Below are 20,089 nucleotides of genomic sequence, written 5' to 3'. Positions count from 1 at the left end.
AGGTGAACTAATAATTTCTGAATCGTTCATGATTGACCCATCAAGACTTAAAGTCCCCATGTGGTGAAAATCCTACTTTTAATGTTGTTTATATGTCTATGTAGTGTTTTTAATATGCTTTAAGATAAACCATGTGCAAATTCATGTCAACACCATTGCTGAGTATTTTCTTTTTAAAACTGCAGTGAACCAAAGACAGTATCTAAAAACGCGGTTTGAAATCGCTGGTGTTTCTGACGTCACAATCTACCTTGTAACCAATCAGATCAACGTGTGGATCTCTGAGCTGCTGTGAGTGAGTGGAGGCGGGGTCATTTGCATATTCATAGAACCGCGTCCGGTCCGGATATGAACTGTGACCCGCTTTGCAAGTGTTGTTAAACTCATCGCGGTGTTCAGCGCATAAACTGCTCTTATGCTCATACCGTGTGAAATGCTTTTTACAGGCATATTTTCCATATGTGTTGGTAGGTAGCCATTTTAGCCAAATGTATGCGGGGGAACTGCAAGACAAAAGCACTGAGTTGAATAGACGACAAAGATGAATGAACACACGCTTCAGTATGAAACACACAGCTCATATATTTACAGTATATTATTAAATCGAAGCATTAGTGTTTTGAAAATCGCAATAAGCAATATCAAGATTTCTATTTAATGCTGGTATATTGTGCAGCCCTAGACTAAACTGTGTGTGTGTGTGTGTGTGTGTGTGTGTGTGTGTGTGTGTGTGTGTGTAATTCACTGAAACCTAAATTAAGCTGTGACTTTGCACTTTGCATGACCCACCTTTTCTCACTCTGCAACGCACAAATAGGTCAGACTCATACTTTGAAAACCCAGAAAAAAAAAAAAGTCTTACATTAAATAGTCATAACATTAAAGTACTATTTTAGACTGTTGTTCATCTTTGAAACACAAATGAAGATATTTTTAATGAAATCTGAGAGATTTGACAGAGAACCCTCCATTGACAGCTACACAACTACCACACTTTGACGCTTCAAAAAGTTCATAAGGAGATGATAAAACTAATCCATATGAATCGAGCAGTTTAGTCCTTATTTTCTAAAGAGACTCTAATGCTTTATATGATCAACAAATTATTTTGTAATGCAAATATCTAAACATCCTTAACATACGAGAAGCAAAATGGCGAGTTTATGCTTAAAATGAGAACAAATATCTGTCAATTGGGTTTAAAAAAATTGTTAAAGTCCCCCAGTAGTCAATAATTTTATCCCTTAAAACTCATCTTTGATCACCAAAATTACACATTTAAATGTTTTTCCTGTAAAAAAAAAAATAAATAAAAAATAAATTCATGCCTTAAAATAGCTTGAATATAACTCTACACCCTTGCCTCATTTAGTATAGGCTACATGGTATCCATGTATCCATGAATATGCAAATTATCCCCGCATCCACTCACTCACATCAGCTCACAGATTCTCTCGGCACACTTACTGAGGTATACGCTGCACAATGATAGCGCTCTTTACAAGGTCGGACACGTAACGGTAATTCATATTATTATCAAACAGCTTATGTTGATAATGTTACACAAACTATGTGCCAGTTCGCCATCTCAGTCTGCCTTCTAACAATCATCAGAAACGCTTTAAAAAACTTGGAACGTCAGAGAAAGGAATATAGTTCATAACATCGTAATATACATCATACACCCGCTCTATTGCTAAATCTACCTGATTTTTCATATCAACAGAATGTAACCTGGTAACCTGTAATTTACTGTACATTTGAAAATAACTTGAGTCTGGCCTAATGGCCATTATTACATTATTTATTACATGGAAATAGTTTTATTTAGAGGTAAAGTCAGACTGTGAGGTTCATAAAAAGCAAAACAGGAAGAAGCTCTTCATCTACAAACTAAACCCACATCAGACAAACGGCCCCTTTCCTGCAAAAGCTGTTTGTCCATCCAGCAGATCAAACCATATTTCTGAAGAAAACCCCGACCGCAGCGGTTTCAGTCTGACTCAATAGATGAGCTGCTAGAGTTTTAAATATGGATATTCAATTGAATTATAAAATCAAAAAGATCTATCTTGCAAGGATGAATGTAAGGAGATTAACACAATATTCCACTCTTCTATTTTTACGTAATTAATACAGTCAGAAAATCTTTCAACATTATCTATGTTGAATGATAAAGATGAAGATTGTTGTTTGACGAGAGAGAGAGAGAGAGAGAGAGAGAGAGAGAGAGAGAGAGAGAGAGAGAGAGAGAGAGAGAGAGAGACTCTGTTGTGGGAGGATTCACACATGTTGAGTGTTTTCAGCAGATAGTCTTGTTAGATCAGACACTGAAAATGTTTCATATGTTTGTTTTGTTCTGTTTGTGCTGGAGGTGTCCTACTGGTAAGTTTTAAAAAGAGTTTATGGCTTAATAATATTTCACATTTGTTTTAGAACAAAGTGACAAACTGCTGCTATGGTTTAGATTAGATTTGTTATCGCAGATCAAATCAAACCAATACTTTATTTTGAGATACTGTATATATACATTCAGGTCTCTGGTTTTCAAGAATTTTTCATGCCTGGAAAAGGCATGGGCATATATTAAAATGTTACAAGTCATAGAGAATAATTTAAATGTCTATAATGAAGAAACTCGAACAGTGGAGGCTCAGAAATGAAACGATCATTGTGCCGCTTTCAAAACTCTGGCCTTTTTTGTGATTTTGTATATATTAGTTTCATACAAAATTCATATTCATACAAATTCATGCCCAGCCATCATTAAAATGATTTAAAAATGATTCTGCAGTAATCATGAGTGAAAACAAATATAGTACAAATTCATTTGTCAAAACACAATTGATATTTACTTTCAAACCGCAACTTATTTAATCCTTTGCAAACCATTAGTCTTAAGCCCTAATCTGCATGAAGCCTTTTTCTGTTTGTTCTCCAGACGTGTTTGGTGATGATGAAGTGAAGTCAGTGTCAGTGATGGAGGGAGATTCCGTCCTTCTACACTCTGATGTCACTGAAATACATAAAGACGACGATATACTGTGGAAATTTGGAACTGAAAACTCTCTCATAGCTAAAATCAATATAGAGAAGCAAATCTTCTCCACATATGATGATGTTCCTGATGGGAGATTCAGAGACAGACTGAAGCTGGACAATCAAACTGGATCTCTGACCATCACAAACACCAGAACCTCGGACTCTGGAGAATATAAACTTGATATATTTGGAGCTGAACATTCATCAAAAACATTCAGTGTTTCTGTCTATGGTGAGTAGAGAGTTTATTTGTCCAAATGTTCACATATTCTTGTTTTAGTAAAGGAATATTCTGAGTTCATCCCACAAATGAGTTCACCCAAAAATGAAATTCTGTCAAAGCTGTATTGGTGATGATACACTGGGCCCACGACCGGTCTAAAGTCTTCAGATAGAAATTTGTTGCCCTTCCTCAATGCCCAAGCAACATCTGCAACATTGCTTAAAAAAATTGCCCCGTGTATCATCACCTTGAGACCTTCGTTCATCTTCAGAACACAAATTAAGATATTTTTTGTTGAATTCTGAGAGCTTTCTGAACCACCCATAGGCAGCGATGTCATTGCAACTTTCAAGTCCCAGAAAGGTAGTAAAGACATTGTTAAAATAGTCCATGTCTAATCTCTTCTCTCCTCGAAGTACAACACTTCCAGGTTCATCGTCAGGACGCCGGCTCACTATTGGCCGTCTCCTGCGTCAGCATCACACGCATGTGGGGGGGTTTGCACACAAAAAGTATTCTCTTCACTTCATAACCTTAAGGTTGAACCACTGGAGTCACATGGATTATTTTAACGATGTATTTACCTTTCCGGGCCTTGAAAGTTGCAATAACATTGTTATCTATGTGGGGTCAGAAGGAACCTCTCGGATCAAAAATATCTTCATTTGGGTTCCGGAGATGAATGAAGGTCTTACGGGTTTGGTATGACAAGAGAGTGAGTATTTACTGACACAATTTTCCTTCTTGGGTGAACTAACGCTTCAAGATATTTTTTATGAAATCTTAAAAGAGATTTTAAGGTTTTATGAAACCTTAAAGAGATTTCTGTCCCCCCATTGCCAGCTACACAACTACCACTTTGACGCTTTAAAACGTTCATAAAGAGATCATATAACTAAATACAAAACTAATCTTCATGGTTCTTGCAGAAGCTCAAACGTGCTGCGTAACACGAGAATGAACCGCAATGGTTCTTGAGGAAGCTTCATTATCGGTCAACCTCTTTCGTAGCTGTCAATGGAGGGACAGAAATCATTTAGATTTCATTAAAAAGATCTTCATTTGTGTTTTGAAGATAAACAAAATCTCACAGGTTTGGAACATGAGGGTGAGTAAACGCTGAGAGAAATTTTAGGTGAACTATTTTTTCTTTAAGCGCCTTTAAGCTCAATTCGCTGACTTTATGGCATAAGGTTGATTACCACAAAATTAATTATGATTTGTTAATATTATTAATTATGACCCGTTTTCTTAAAAAAACAAACAAAGACAAAATGGAAGCTTATAATAGGAGTCAATGGAGTCAGTTTTTGGACGTTTTAACAGCAGAAATGTAATGCTTATTTTATCATATAAGAACATTACACAAAACTTACATTAGTTTTTATATAAACACTTACATTAATTATTTTGATGAAACCTGTGAATTATTTGAGCTGTAAAGTTGTTTTAGGGTTTTAGTGTTTATGGTGTCCAAAGCGACAAAGTTAAATATAACTTAACACAGAAAAGGTTAGTGGGTGAATTTTATTTTATTTTTTTTACATTAAATTCATGTTAACACTCATATTGTTCACATATTCTCTCTGAACTACTGAAACAGTGAGTATTTTAATGTTTGTGGATCGGCTCCTATCACTGCCATTGTGAGTCTCACTGTAACCCAGATTTTTGCATTTCTGCTGGAAATAAATTGTGTTTCTGTTTATTCGCTCATATTTTCCAGCTCAACTTCACACTCCTAACATCACCAGAGACTGTTCTTCATCATCATCATCATCATCATCATCATGTTCATTGGTGTGTTCATCAGTGTTGAATGTGAGTGATGCGACTCTCTCCTGGTACGCAGGAATCAGTGTATTGTCCAGCATCAGTGTGTGTGATCTCAGCATCAGTCTCTCTCTACCTCTGGAGGTGGAATATCAGGATAAAAACACCTACAGCTGTGTGCTGAACAATCCCATCAGCAACCAGACCACACATCTGGACATCAACACACTCTGTCACACATGTGCAGGTACCACAGCTCTGATGATATATGTGTGTGTTTACTGACCTGATCTGTTTCCCAAAAGCATTGTAAGCCCAAGTTGATTGTGGAGACCATTGCCACCAGTGTTCTCTGTGATCAACTTCTTTCACAATGCGTTTGGAAACGCAGCCCTGGTCTCTTTTGTTGTAGACTGACTCATTCTTTAATGACTGTCTCTCTTCAGCCATTACAGCACTGCTCCCACAGACTCTGTCACAGTCTCCTTCAGTTCCTCCAGTCTCAGTGTCTCTGATAGTGTTGATCTCTGATGATTGTTGTTATAGTCGTGATCTTCTGCATCTGCAGGAAATGTAGAAAAATAGGTCATGAATTCTATTATTACTACAACTATTAATGCATTTGAATCAGATATGCAAAATTCTGTATAAGAATGCATGCTTTGTTTTTAACATATCTGATTATTGTTAAAGCAGTTCAGACCCAGGAGGAAGACAGAGCAGATTCAGCATTGTGTAAATCAACAACGAAGGTAAGATCATTTATGACTGTGTTGCAAAAATGTGTTGCAGTCAGTTAGTGTGACTGAAGCTTGCAGCATCAGATGGTCAGTGAACAGACGTGTGAATTAGCTAGCAATAGCACACATGCATGAGCTAATGTTAATCTAGACATCATTGTGTTAGTGATTACACCATTATTGCCTTTAAAAAAAGCAACATGCATCATAACATCAATGTTTCTTGGTCTCCTGGACTGAAACACAGGCTTTACTCTTCAGCACAATGGCAACCTCTCAAAACTCAGACAATAGAAACACTTTAAATCCCTAAAGAACATTAAACACTAACAGATCTCTCAAGACCTCAGCGTCTTCACTTATTACAAACCAAGTTTGACTATTGTCACGAAATGGTAAACGAGAGTCGAGGATACAAATGCAGAATAGTTTATTAGTGACATGCAGGTATAGTACAAACACAAAAACTCAGGAACTCCAGGAAACAAGAAACACGGACAACGAACCAGCACAAGACTACAAACACAAGGAGGCTAAATAGGGGAACAAACAAAGGAGGGTAACGAGACAGACAGGTGGGACAAATTAACCAATAATCAGATAACAAGATGGGAGGGGCTAGACAATAGACACGAGCACATGGCCCAAAATAACAAAACACCCATGTGCAGCACAAGACAGGACAGGCATGAGACATTACCCCCTCCCTACGGAGCGGCTACCAGACGCTCCATAAGACCAGGGCGGGACGGGAGGGACAGACCAGGGCGGGAAGGGAGGGACAGACCAGGGCGGGACAAGGGGAATGGACAGTTCAGAAGGCCAGGGAGGCACACAAAGTTCGGGAGTCCAGGGCGGAGACGACAGTCCATCTGGCGGCCAGGGCGGAGACGACCCCTCGGGCGGCCAGGGCGGAGACGACCCCTCGGGCGGCCAGGGCGGAGACGACAGTCCATCGGGCGGCCAGGGCGGAGACGACCCCTCGGGCGGCCAGGGCGGAGACGACCCCTCGGGCGGCCAGGGAACAGGCACCGGCTCAGGAACAGACACCACCGGCTCAGACACCATCGGTTCAGGAACAGATACCACCGGTTCAGACACCACCGGCCCCGGAACAGACACCACCGGCTCAGGAACAAACACCACCGGCTCAGGAACCGGAACTGGCACCACCGACTCAGGCACTGGAACTGGCACCACCGACTCAGGCACTGGCACTGGAACTGGAACTGGCGCCACCGGCTCAGGGACTGGAACTGGCGCCACCGGCTCAGGCACTGGAACTGGCGCCACCGGCTCAGGCACTGGAACTGGCGCCACCGGCTCAGGCACTGGAACTGGCGCCACCGGCTCAGGCACTGGAACTGGCGCCACCGGCTCAGGCACTGGAACTGGCGCCACCGGCTCAGGCACTGGAACTGGAACTGGCGCCACCGGCTCAGGCACTGGAACTGGAACTGGCGCCACCGGCTCAGGCACTGGAACAGACGCCACCGGCTCAGGCACAGACGCCACCGGCTCAGGAACAGACGCCACCGGCTCAGGAACCGACGCCACCGGCTCAGGCTCAGGAACCGACACAGGCTCGACGGCGGCCATCTTGTCAGGGGACACAGGCTCGGCAGGCGTGACGTGAACAGGCTCGGCGGCGGCCTTCTTGTCCGAAGACACAGGCTCGGCAGGCGTGACGTGAACAGGCTCGGCGGCGGCCATCTTGTCCGAAGACACAGGCTCGGCAGGCGTGACGTGAACAGGCTCGGCGGCGGCCATCTTGTCCGAAGACACAGGCTCGGCAGGCGTGACGTGAACAGGCTCGGCGGCGGCCATCTTGTCCGAAAACACAGGCTCGGCAGGCGTGACGTGAACAGGCTCGGCAGGCGTGACGTGAACAGGCTCGGCAGGCGTGACGTGAACAGGCTCGGCGGCGGCCATCATGTCCGAAGACCCAGACTCGGCAGGCGTGACGTGAACAGGCTCGTCGGTGGCGGCCATCTTGTCCGAAGACATAGGCTCGTGAACAGTCTCTGGCTGGGCAGACGTGACGGGTCGCTGGGGTGGCGCCGGCAGTGCGAGCAGCTTGGGCGGGTCTGGCAGAGCGAGCAGCTCGGGCGGGGCTGGCAGGCGAGCAGCTCGGGCGGGGCCGGTAGGGCGAGCAGCTCGGGCGGGGCTGGCAGAGCAAGCAGCTCAGGCGAGACCGGCAGGTCAGGGTACCAGGGCGACGCGTCAGGGATGGCAGTCACCTCCGGGATGGTCTCCGGGTTAAGAGCCACCGGACAGGTCACTGAGGGGACCTTTCTCTTCCTCCTCCGTCTCCGGACCACCGGAACTGGGAGCACTGGACTCGGGACCACCGGAACTGGGACCACCGGAACTGGATCCACCGGAACTGGGTCCACCGGAACTGGGACCACCGGACTCGGGACCACCGGACTCGGGACCACCGGACTCGGGACCACCGGACTCGGGACCACCGGAACAGTTACGGAGGGAGCCTTTCTCCTCCTCCTTTGTTTTGGGGAGCGTGGTGTGGGAGTAATTGTCTCCGTCGCAGATTCCACGGCTACCTCTGGGGGATCTGCAACTTCCCCAGCTGGTGGATTCCCTTGACGCTCTACGTAATTTAAGAATTTCTCAAAAGTCAGACGTTCCAGACCTATCATCGTCCAGTAACTTCTGGGCTCATCAAGGGCATAATTAAATAAGTCTTTGAGTGCTGCATCCCCAAGACCGAGTCCTTCCGCTGCCGCGCTGAATTTCAGGGCGAACTCCTTCATCCTGGTCCCCTGTTGCCGGAGAGAGGCCAAATTACTGAACCTCATGATGCGCTCATAGTGAGGGCAGGAAACAGGGGTGGTTGGTGGGAGTCCTTCTGCTGAATCCTCATCTTGGCTGGTTCGTTCTGTCACGAAATGGTAAACGAGAGTCGAGGATACAAATGCAGAGTAGTTTATTAGTGACATGCAGGTATAGTACAAACACAAAAACTCAGGAACTCCAGGAAACAAGAAACACGGACAACGAACCAGCACAAGACTACAAACACAAGGAGGCTAAATAGGGGAACAAACAAAGGAGGGTAACGAGACAGACAGGTGGGACAAATTAACCAATAATCAGATAACAAGATGGGAGGGGCTAGACAATAGACACGAGCACATGGCCCAAAATAACAAAACACCCATGTGCAGCACAAGACAGGACAGGCATGTGACAACTATTTCATACAAAAGTTCTTGTTGACAACAGAGGTTTAGATGTTGATCTTTTATTAAAAATAATAAAAGTTAATTATGGTGATCAGTGTTTGCTTTAGTTGGGCTCTTGACCCTTGACTTTTTTATCTGAAGTTTTTTTTTCTTTCTCTGGCTGCTGTAACTGTTTGTCTCTAAAGCACATTTTTTATGGCCACAAAAAAATAAAAATAAATGCACGAGAAAATCTGATCAGGTGATGTTGGTGATGATATAATCATCATGCACTGATATTACCCAGAATCAAATCATTAATTAAATGATTTAATAATATGAGTTATTAATTTCACATTATTGCCCTATAAATCCTGCAGTGCTTTGATATTTTGAAAGATTTTATAAAGTCATAATGCATAAAATATTTAGACTTGAGATTGAGGAGTGAAAACCTTCTTGAGGAGATTTCCCCTTCTATGTAAAACACTTTGAGTGCAGAGAAAAATGCTATATAAATGTAATGAATTATTATTATTTTTATTATAATTCATCTGATCAGATTTGCCTTTTTTGCCATAACAAATGTGCTTAATAAACACAGTTAAAGCAGTCAGAGAAAAAGTCAGTTTAAAAAGTCAACAATCAAGAGCCCAACTAATGCAAACACGAACTTAAAACTTTTATTATTTGATCAACATCTAAACCTCTTTTAATTCCCTAAAATAACTTTATAAAAAATGAATAAATCCACAAACTGGATTGTAATAAGTTAAGATGCTGAGATCTTGAGAGATCTGTTAGTGTTTAATATTCTGTTGCTGCCACAGAAATCTTTTTTTTTTTTACTGTGAGGATCATTATAATTAAGGAAATACCTGTAAAATAACAGGGCCCGTATTCATAAAGAATCTTAATGCAAAGAGTAGCTCCTAGTGACAAAATTCTAAGAAAATTCTTAGAAATGTGGGCGTTTACTCTTAAAATTAAAGAAAAAATCCTAGTAAAGAAAAAAGTAATTCAGAAAGCATCTTAACCCTTAAAAGAGATCTTAAGGTCAAAATTGTTAGGAGCACGGACGAGGACTTTTAAGAGGCTTAAGAGTTTCTTTAGCAGAGGAGAAAATGGCAGAAAGATGAAGAGGGAGAAGAAATGTGTTGCAGACAATGAATAACAGTGAGTTAATAAGACGCTATATATTAGATCGTGCAGGGATCATGTTTGTGACTGATCTTATTATTAGAGACACGCTAACATCTCCGACAGCACAGAAATGCCATAGCGCCAGAAATGAAAGTAATCACTACATTACGATATTTGGCAACTGGGAAAATTCCATGTTTGATACATTAAAACCAACATTCAAACCACCACTTAAATAGACATGCCAGCAATCAGTGTAACTGGAAAGAGTGGAACAATTTTTATTTCATTCTAAGCCAATCAAATACCTTATAGGAAATTAACAGCATGGTAAATAAAAATAAAAAGGATTTATATACACATATATAATGTGTGTGTGAGTGTGTGTGTGTGTGAGAGAACGGTCAAATAGGAAAAATTACGCATTTAATCACTACTTAAAATCACTTTTTTTTTCCCTTCTTGGACAACCAACCAATCACAGTCTTCAAAAGATTGTGTCATACATAGCAACAGGGTCAACCCCGCCTCCTTACTAAGATGAAAGTTTTGTCTTTTCCTTACTCAGAGTTGCTCTCAGATCGGTCCAGAATTGCTCTTAAGCTAAGACTCCTACGTAAAAGTTTTTAAGCTAAATTAAGAGTTTTCTTAGAGGATTCTTAGAATCTTTATTAATACGGGCCCTGGTTTTCTGTGAAACGTTTAATGAAAACTTTTTTTTTTTTTAAATTCAATTTTTTTTTTTTTTTGCAGTGTGAACAATGGTGCCAACTGTCCCTTTGCGCCAACTGGTGGGGAAATGGAAACTATTATCGCCATTATTTTAGTAATTTTACATAGGCCTACATTTCCATGTAATTTAAGAAAACAGAAAAAAAATGGTGTCAAGTCATCTTCATTTAGGCTATATAGCACTTTTAACAATGTAGATTGTTTCAAAGCAGCTTTACAGAGATAAACGTATAATTTAAGGTAACAGAGATTGTTTTGGCTTTATAGCGGTTCTTTAATAAAGTTATTTTCCAGCTAAAGTTAGTTTTGATTGATTCGCTTCCGTCGCAACGATCATTTGTTATTAAATTAGGGGCCGCTAAGACGACACCATTCTCTCTACACAGACTTTAAACGTGAACCTGTGAGAAACGCTGATGGCGTTCACATGCGTATTTAGAATTGATTCTATAGTTATGTGCGTTTGAATATATGTGCTCAGGTTTGGAATTCCCTACAAACCAAGCCTAAACAAAGTACTGGTGTTTCCTTATAGTTTTGATTCAGAATTTTATTTAATTTTATTTTATTTGATCAATACGGAGTAGATACGCAAATTGAGTTTCCTGACAACGCTTTATCTGTAGAGTGGGAAAGGGATCCTCCATAGGGAGAGACTAGTTGGCACTTCAGCACTGCGTTGTCATCGGGTCCAGGTGAAGGTCATTCGTCAGATCTGGATACGGCCTGGATCCGGCAGGCTGCGGGAAAACCTCGGGATAAACAAAGACACTAAAATTAGGGATGCCATTCTTCTCATGATGTAATAAGTACATCAGGATTTATGGGAAGTGTTCCCGGTTCCATCTGACCTAATCTATGCAGCCTAACATTGAATTATAGAAGTCTATAATGTATTATGTGAATGCTAGGTCAAAGAGATGTGTTTTTAGTCTAGCTTTGAACTGACAGAGTGTGTCTGCTTCCCGGACAATGGTAGGAAGACTGTTCCAAAGTTTTGGTGCTAAATAGGAAAAGGATCTACCGCCAGCAGTCGATTTTGATATTCTAGGTATTATCAACTGGCCGGAATTTTGAGATCGCAATAGACGTGAAGGACTATAATGCGTTAAAATGTGCCCCTATTAGAAATATGCTATTTGATTCTATACTTTTATGAATTCTATTGAGAAAACTTGAGAAAAAGGTGAATAAAGACTGAGAGTCAACGTTCACAAATGATTAATTATTATTATGTATAGCTCTGTTTTCCGGTGTGTTCGTTGTCAAAAAAAAAAAAAAAAAAAAAAAAAATTGTATTTAAATTATTTTTAATTATTAAAAAATGCCATTATTTTATATGAAACAGTTTATATTTGTATTTTATTGAGAAAATATTTTAATTTGTCTTTTATATTTTTTTTTATTAGATCAGATAACATTTTAAGCTGTCATATGGTCACGTTACAATGTACCCCTCACATGTAGCAATCTTCTGGTGTCTGATTGGGAAGCAAACAAAATAAAGGATTATTCACAGTGTACATTTATGTTACACCATGACACTAAAGTGGGGTCATAAAATCCCAAAGTTAAATATATTATTATAATTACTCATAACAATAATAATTATATTAGCCTACAAATAATATAACTCACTTATAATTGTTATTATTATTAAATAGCCATTATTTCTGAACCCACATAACAAACATAAGTTAGACACACCACATACAGATCTCACAGGTCTGAATCTGTAGTAAATTCTGTTGTTTTTCAATCTTTTTTTATCGCAGACATACAGATTTACTGCACATAATCTCATCTGATCACGCTGTTCCTGCATCTCGTTGTCTGTTTAAACAACAACAAACTCAATTAAACACACATTACTTTGTTAGTTAGAATAAAAATACATTTTCAAATCTTTTAACAAGTCTTATCAATCTTGCAAGGACAATGCTCACCCTGATGGTTGGTTGCAATAGTAAATCACACCAGCAGTTACAGCTGCAGCCACCAGTAGAACAACACCAATACATAATCCAGCTACAGCTCCTGAAGACAGAACTGAATCTGAAACAGAAAAAAATAGGCAGTCATTATGGCGAGAGAGTGAATGATAATACATCCGATATTTATCAATATCGTTGAGTCAAATTTACACTTCTTTTCTACTTTGACTATATTGATTTAACTGATAAATGGCTCCATCTGGTGTGATTGTGAAGTACAGCAGCATCACAGCACTGCGAGCTCAACAGAAAACAGTAGCACTATTTTTATGCATTTGTACATGTTGATAACTGAATCTGTTCTCTTTTCATTACGCCAGGATCTAAAGTGACAGATTCTCCTTCCATAACTGACTGGTTCTTCAATTCAACTTGTTCTGTAGCAGGAACATCTGAAACAATTTAACCGCTGTTTGGAGGCCCATATAGTTGAGGAAAAAAAAAAAAAACGAGAGAACTGTGGACATGAAAGATTACATTCAGACCTTTCTTGAACTTAAATCAGAAAAAAAAAATCCATGTTTTGTTCTTATGAACATATTGTAATATTTATTATACATCACTACTAATCTAAGAGAAGCTGATCAGAGATTGTATGATGAGAAACTCTTTACCAGAACACACCAGCATTTATTTTATAAATCAAAACTAACTGTTAACACTAACAGCTCATCGATGGTAATGATTCAGTTTTAAATCAAAATTAATTTATTTTGAAGTAAAATCTACAAATTCCACTTAAATAATTTTTCATGAAATTATATATATACTGTATGTGAATTAATATGCAGGTACACAGAAACACACACATTAATGATTTAAACATATAGCTATACTCGTCTTTTAAACATGCAGGAAATTACTCACCAGTGACAGTAACATTAAAAATGATTGGACTGGTGAAGCTGCTGTTGCTATTGATGATCTGTAGTTTGTAGAGTCCAGAGTCTGTGTTTCTGGTGTTTGTGATGGTCAGAGATCCAGTCTGATGATCCAGCTTCAGTCTGTCTCTGAATCTCTCTTTACACTGATCATCTGTACAGATCTTACTCTGATCTCCAGTGATTTGAGCTAAGCGAGTTTTATGAAAATACCATATTATCTTCTCTTGTTGGTTTGTTTTAACATCAGGGTTTAGAGTGACTGAATCTCCCTCCATCACTGACACTGACACTTTATCTGTATCAACACCAGACACACCTGAAGAAGAAATGAACAATTCCTTGTAAATAATTTTTTGGACATCACTGATTCACACATTCACTCATCAGACAAACATACATGTATCATGAATGATCTTGAACATACAACACACATCCTTCTTCACATTTCAATCTTTTTCTCAATATATTTGTGAATTCATGCAACTAATTTTCATAGTCTCATAATTATCCATTATGAACAGGTCATCGACAAACAGCGTATCATATAAATTATTATTTATTTTTTAAAGATATTATTAGTGGGCCTATTCTTATTGAAATGACCTGGCAGTCAGCGGTAGCAGTTGGGTGCATTATGGGTAATTGTTTGTTGGGAGTTGATTTATGCGTTATTAAAGCAAGATGGTTGGGTTTCTGTGTTAGTAAAGTTATGTGTGTTTATGTTCAAGTTAGTTCGGGTTTTCTTGGTTAATTCACTGCTTTATGTAAAAATTGGGGGGAAAATTCTCACCATCATAGAAAAAGATGTGTAAGATGAGGTTTTGCCTCTGCAGTTCTTTCTCTGTGTTCAGAATAAAAAGTAAGAAGACAATACTGTTTCCTGCTAGGAAGATAAACTGTTGAGACTATTCGCAGAGACTCTCATAGTTGTATGGTGTATGGGACACGAGTGCGCTTAACTCGCGCTAACAATTAACTAAAATAGTGTAGTTTAGCTCCAGTCAGCCCCACGTAGAATACTGTCAGCAGTGGTAGGGGTGGAAGGACCAAAAAGGACACCAATTTTTATTTTATTTTTTTACATTTATTTATTAAATTAATTACCTGTATTAAAGCAGTAGCCGTCTGTCTGTTGTGTTTTTAAATATTTTAATGACTTCCTCACAATTAACTGGAATATCTCGCTCGATGGAGAGCAGCAGTAGGTCAGAGAGCCTCTCTTCATTACCAATGAAAAGACGTTGATACAATTAGAATGCATAACACATCAAACAAAAATAGGGAAATTATGATATTACTAAATATTATTTACTTTACCAAACAAAACAGTTAGAATCAAGAAGGTAATCATGAGGAATTCATGTTTAGTTTTGTTGATATTGTACATTTTGTGTATGTATTCATGAAAGTGTTAGCCATCATGAAATCAGTAACACTTTACAATAAGGTTTCATTAGTTAAATTTGTTAACATGAACTAATGAACTGCACATCTACAGCATAATCTTAGTTAATATTAATTTCAGCATTTAGTAAAACATTATTAAAATCAAAATTTGTATTTGTTAACATTAGTTAATGCACTGACTGACATTACATGAACAAACAATTAACAGTTGTATTATTATTAACTAAGATGAACAAATACAGTAACAAATGTGTTCCTCATTAGTTCATGTTAGTTAATATGAATAATAAACAAATTACATTTATTGTAAAGTGTTATTTTGAAATCAAAGATAAAAATCCATACAATTTAGAGTTGGACATGGACTTGAAATTTCCTTTCACTAGATGTATTTCCCCAAGCTAATAACACTTGCTATTGCCTTGGATAAAAACAAATGATATTGTCAGACTCAGAATCCCCCACATTGTGCACGCCACTGCCTGAAGTCACAAGTCATGAAGAATGACATATGAAATTATTTGCGGCGATTACAGCGCACTGCGCATTTACAGCCAAACGAAATCTGAATTGAAACCAAAAGCTGTCCTTAGCAGTATACCTTTTATTGTGAATCAACAGAAACAAATGCATACTTACCAAGCTGTAAAAACCACAATAGGATGAAAATAAGAAAGCTCATCGCCTCCTCTGACACTGATGCAGATTCTGTGGAAACAAAAGTAGCCTGCCGTTCGTTGAAGACAAAAACGAAAGTAATCAGACTAATGGGAGTCAGTCATAGGGAGAAGGACCCACATGATGAAATCCGAGAGCAATTCTAGTCCATCACTGACATTTCCATTCCAAGTATGTCTCATTTATACACACTCACCAGTCTGAAAACACCCACAAACTTAGAAACGTCCACTTTTGTTCCACAGAGACCCCATTTGTAAAAAACAAAAAACAAAAAAAACACATTATAAACCATTATTATATTTAATTTTGACCATTATAAATGTAGTGTTTAGTACATACTCTGGCATACCAACCTAAATTACATTATCACTAAGAAATATTCATCTTCTTGATATTTTCTAGGCTATCCAACATTTGTAAAAGCCGCCATTAATGTGGCCATTTTTAGCTATACATCTCTTTCAAAGGTGCTGCATCCAAGCCAGAAGTGGCCACATTTTCTAATGATATTTAGGGCTGTCAACTGTACCGTGTATTTGTCAAAAGTGGCCCAAACTGTTATTAATTAATATCTTCCTTACTGTACCATAAGGCTTACACCCTGGTTAGCCAGTGCAGACATTGCCGTACATTTGCCAAATGTTGCCCAAATTTGGTGTAATGTATTTGGGCCATAATTGCTATGCCATTTGTGGGCCACTTTAGGTTCACATTCAGATTCACCAGTGATTACTGTCCCACATCTTTGCCAAAACTGGCCCAATTATGTTTTATGATAACTGGGCCACATTTGCTGCAACAAATGTGGGCCATATTTGGTTTACATCTAGATTAGTCATTGTCGATTGTGCCAGATTTTTGCCATAGGTGGCCCACATTTGGTTTGTAATATTTGGGCCATATTCATTTTTTATCAAATGGGCCACTGTGGGCTCACATTCAGATTACAAATTGCCATGAGTGCCGCATCTTTGCCTAAAAAGGCCCACATGTGATTTAAAATATTTGGGCCATATTTGCCATTTTACATGTGGGCCACATTAGGCTCACATACATTTTGTCCGGGACATAACAAGGCCTGCAGTGCCGCATCACATCCGTCTGATATCTGGGTTTCGAATGAATCAATATCAGTTTGTTGCATTTACACGTCTTTTACCAGCAGATGTCCTCAGCATGCTACTTTGTCATCTTACATACTGTCATCTAAACTAGTCTAGTGTAATCGATCTAATCTAACAGTGAGTTTAGCTGACGAAGTCAATAGTGTCAAAATTTAGAAGTCAAAACAACACCTAGTCAACACCTTAACTTCTCCACAATGTCGTCTGCATTTTAAATGCACGAGTCCTTTAAATTCGAGTGTTTTATCGTTCGACAGGACGAAAAAAATCGTTCTGACAGGGATCCCAACAATATCGTTTCTCATATCTTTATCGTTATGGTCCTTGGTGTGAACGGGCCTTTATAGCGTATGTGAATCAAGCAGTTTAGCCCCAATTTTTTTAAGAGACTCGATCACTTTATATAGGGGCTTTCAGACCCCTAGGTAGGAACTTAGTTAGTAGTTCTAGGAACTAGTCACCAGGGTGGTTCCACGAGTAATGTTTCCAGGAAAAGTTTTCTGGTTGTATTCGCACCACCAGTAGGAACTCTGAAGTGACGTGAGTCTTGTTGTTGTGACTTTTATTTTGACAGCGTGGCTGATTAATCAGAAAAAGAAAAAAAAATACATCTCTTGCTTATGTTTTATCATTTATATCTTAAATATCATTTAATCAAATGTAATCAATCATATTTTAAGAATCATTATTATCATGTTGATGTGTTTCTCTCAAAATGATGTTTTATCATATTGAATATCATATTCATACACGAATATCATTTTAATGTGTTTACCATTATTATCATTTGAAATGTATCATCATGTGTATATACAGTGCCCTCCACAATTATTGAACCCCCTGGTAAATATGATCAAAATTGGCTGTAAAAAATAAATCTGCATCGATTATCCTTGTGATCTTTCATTCAAAAAATGTGCAAAATTCTAACCTTTCATTGAAGTAAAAGAATTGAAAGTGGGGGGAAATCACATTATGAAATAAATGTTTTTCTCCAAAACATGTTGGCCACAATTATTGAAACCCCTAGAATTTTTTACGAGTAAAATATCTCTGAAGTATATTCCCATTAATATTTACCTTTTTTAGTACACCAGGGTGACTAGGAACATGAAACTGTCCAGCTATGACTTCGTGTTTCACAGGAGTTTAAATATGAGGAAACACAAAGGCCAAATCCCCTTAATCATCCATCACAATGAGTAAAACCAAAGAATATAGTTCTGATGCGTAGCAAAAGATTGTTGAGCATCACAAACTAGAAAGTGGCTGTAAGACAATAGCTAAAGAATTGAAAATCCCCATTTTGACCATCAGGGCAATAATTAAGAAGTTATAACCAACTAAAGATGTTATGAATCTGCCAGGAAAAGGACGTGTGTCTATACTGTCTTAATGCACGGCGAGTATGAAAGTTTGAGTGGCCAAAGACTCTCCAAGGATCACAGATGGAGAATTGCAGAGATTAGTTGAGTCTTAGGGTCAGAAAGCCTAAAAAAAAAATTATCAAACAACCCCTACATCCCCACATGTTGTTTGGGAGGGTTTAAAAAAAAAACCTCCTCGCTCATCCAAAAACAAATTCCAGCAAATTTAATTGTCAGACACGACTGGATCTTCAAACAACACAGGGTTCTGTGGTCAGATGAGACTAAAACAGAGCTTTTTGGCAGCAAACACACTAGATGGGTTTGGTGAACACAAGGATAAAAAGTACCCCATGTGTACAATTTAATATACCATTGGATCTTTAATGTTGTGGGCATATTTTTCTGCTGGAGGTCCTGGACTTCTTGTTCAGATACATGGCATTGTGGATTCTATCAAATATCAACAGATAAAAAATCAAAACCTGACGCCTTCTGCTAGAAATCTTATAATGGGCCGTGGTTGGATCTTCCATCAGGACAACGATCCAAAACAAACATCAAAATCAAAACAAAAATTTGTTGTGGAGCACAAAATGAAGCTTCTGCCATGACCGTCTCAGTCCCCTGACCTGATGAGTGGGCTGAACTGAAGAGGAGAAGCACCAACATGGATCTGGGAATCTGAAGGATCTGGAGAGATTCTGTGTGGAGGAATGGTCTCTGATCTCTTGTCAGTTATTCTCCAAACTCATCAGGCATTATAGGAGAAGACTCAGAGCTGTTATCTTGGCAAAAGGAGATTGCAAAAAGTATTTAATGAAAGGGTTTCAATAATTGTGGCCAACGTGTTTTGGAGAAAAACATTTATTTCATAATGTGATTTTCCCCCCACTTTCAATTCTTTTACTTCAATGAAAGGTTAGAATTTTGCACATTTTTTGAATGAAAGATCACAAGGATAATCGATGCAGATTTATTTTTTACAGCCAATTTTGATCATATTTACCAGGGGGTTCAATAATTGTGGAGGGCACTGTATATATATAAAATTATTTTCTTTTATTAATCTTTATGCCTTAATGTAGCTGATTGACTAAGGGGTGAACTTTTGTACTTGTTGTGAGATGGGGGGCGAAGTTTCCGAGAGACAGACCGCAAGTGCTTGGATGTCTCATTTAACCCTTTCACGCATAGTGGTCACTACAGTGGACAGCTATTAAAAAAGCATTTTCTTGAATTTGCACGGGTTTTTATGGCAAAGTTGCACATCAATCTCTTCATTGGACCCTGGTGCATCATCCTATAAATTGCAATCATGTGGCAAGCCTTTGTGTTTCGATTTTTTCCCCCTCCAAACCAAGATGGCCAAGGGTCAGGCAGACATGCCAAGTTGCTCCGGAATATCCACCCATTCCTTCCATCCTAGGAGACTCTTGTAGGTAAAAAAAATATTGCAGCATAAAGCAATATCTAATGAGTCATATCACAGTGAAATTTTCCAAGTTTTGATTTTAGATTGAGAGAAAACTCTGATTAATCACATGTCCACTGTAGTGGACGTCATGCATGCAATGGCTATATTTCAGCTACAATTCATAATTATAATGTGAATATTGTTTTTGAAATTTAAAACTTAAAAACTTAATATGCATTGACTTTTTTACTGTAAATAAATGTATTTGTATTATTAGAATGTCATTTTTCATTGACATCGAAAAAAGTCATGTGATTACATAATGTATGACACTTGTAATGCATTACTTTACTTGTTAGATCAAAAAGTAATCTGAT

At 38.8% G+C, this 20,089-nt stretch overlaps 1 protein-coding gene across 1 annotated transcript in view; it reads left to right on the top strand.

Moving 5' to 3' along the window:
- Positions 1-2,336: 2,336 nt before the first annotated feature.
- Positions 2,337-20,089, top strand: part of LOC307169635 (SLAM family member 5-like) — a gene marked incomplete at both ends in the record, with an annotated part of 281,304 nt that continues 263,551 nt past the window's right edge. The window contains 2 exons of the mRNA XM_079890364.1: positions 2,337-2,385; positions 2,942-3,274. Coding sequence (XP_079746490.1) covers positions 2,337-2,385; positions 2,942-3,274 — 382 coding nt within the window. The remainder of the gene's footprint in view (positions 2,386-2,941; positions 3,275-20,089) is intronic.

Source organism: Squalius cephalus (assembly GCF_949319135.1).
Source record: "Squalius cephalus genome assembly, chromosome: 13".
In the NCBI taxonomy this organism is placed as follows: domain Eukaryota; kingdom Metazoa; phylum Chordata; class Actinopteri; order Cypriniformes; family Leuciscidae; genus Squalius; species Squalius cephalus.
The sequence above is the reverse complement of the archived record's forward strand: the minus strand, read 5'-3'. Positions and strand labels throughout refer to the sequence as shown.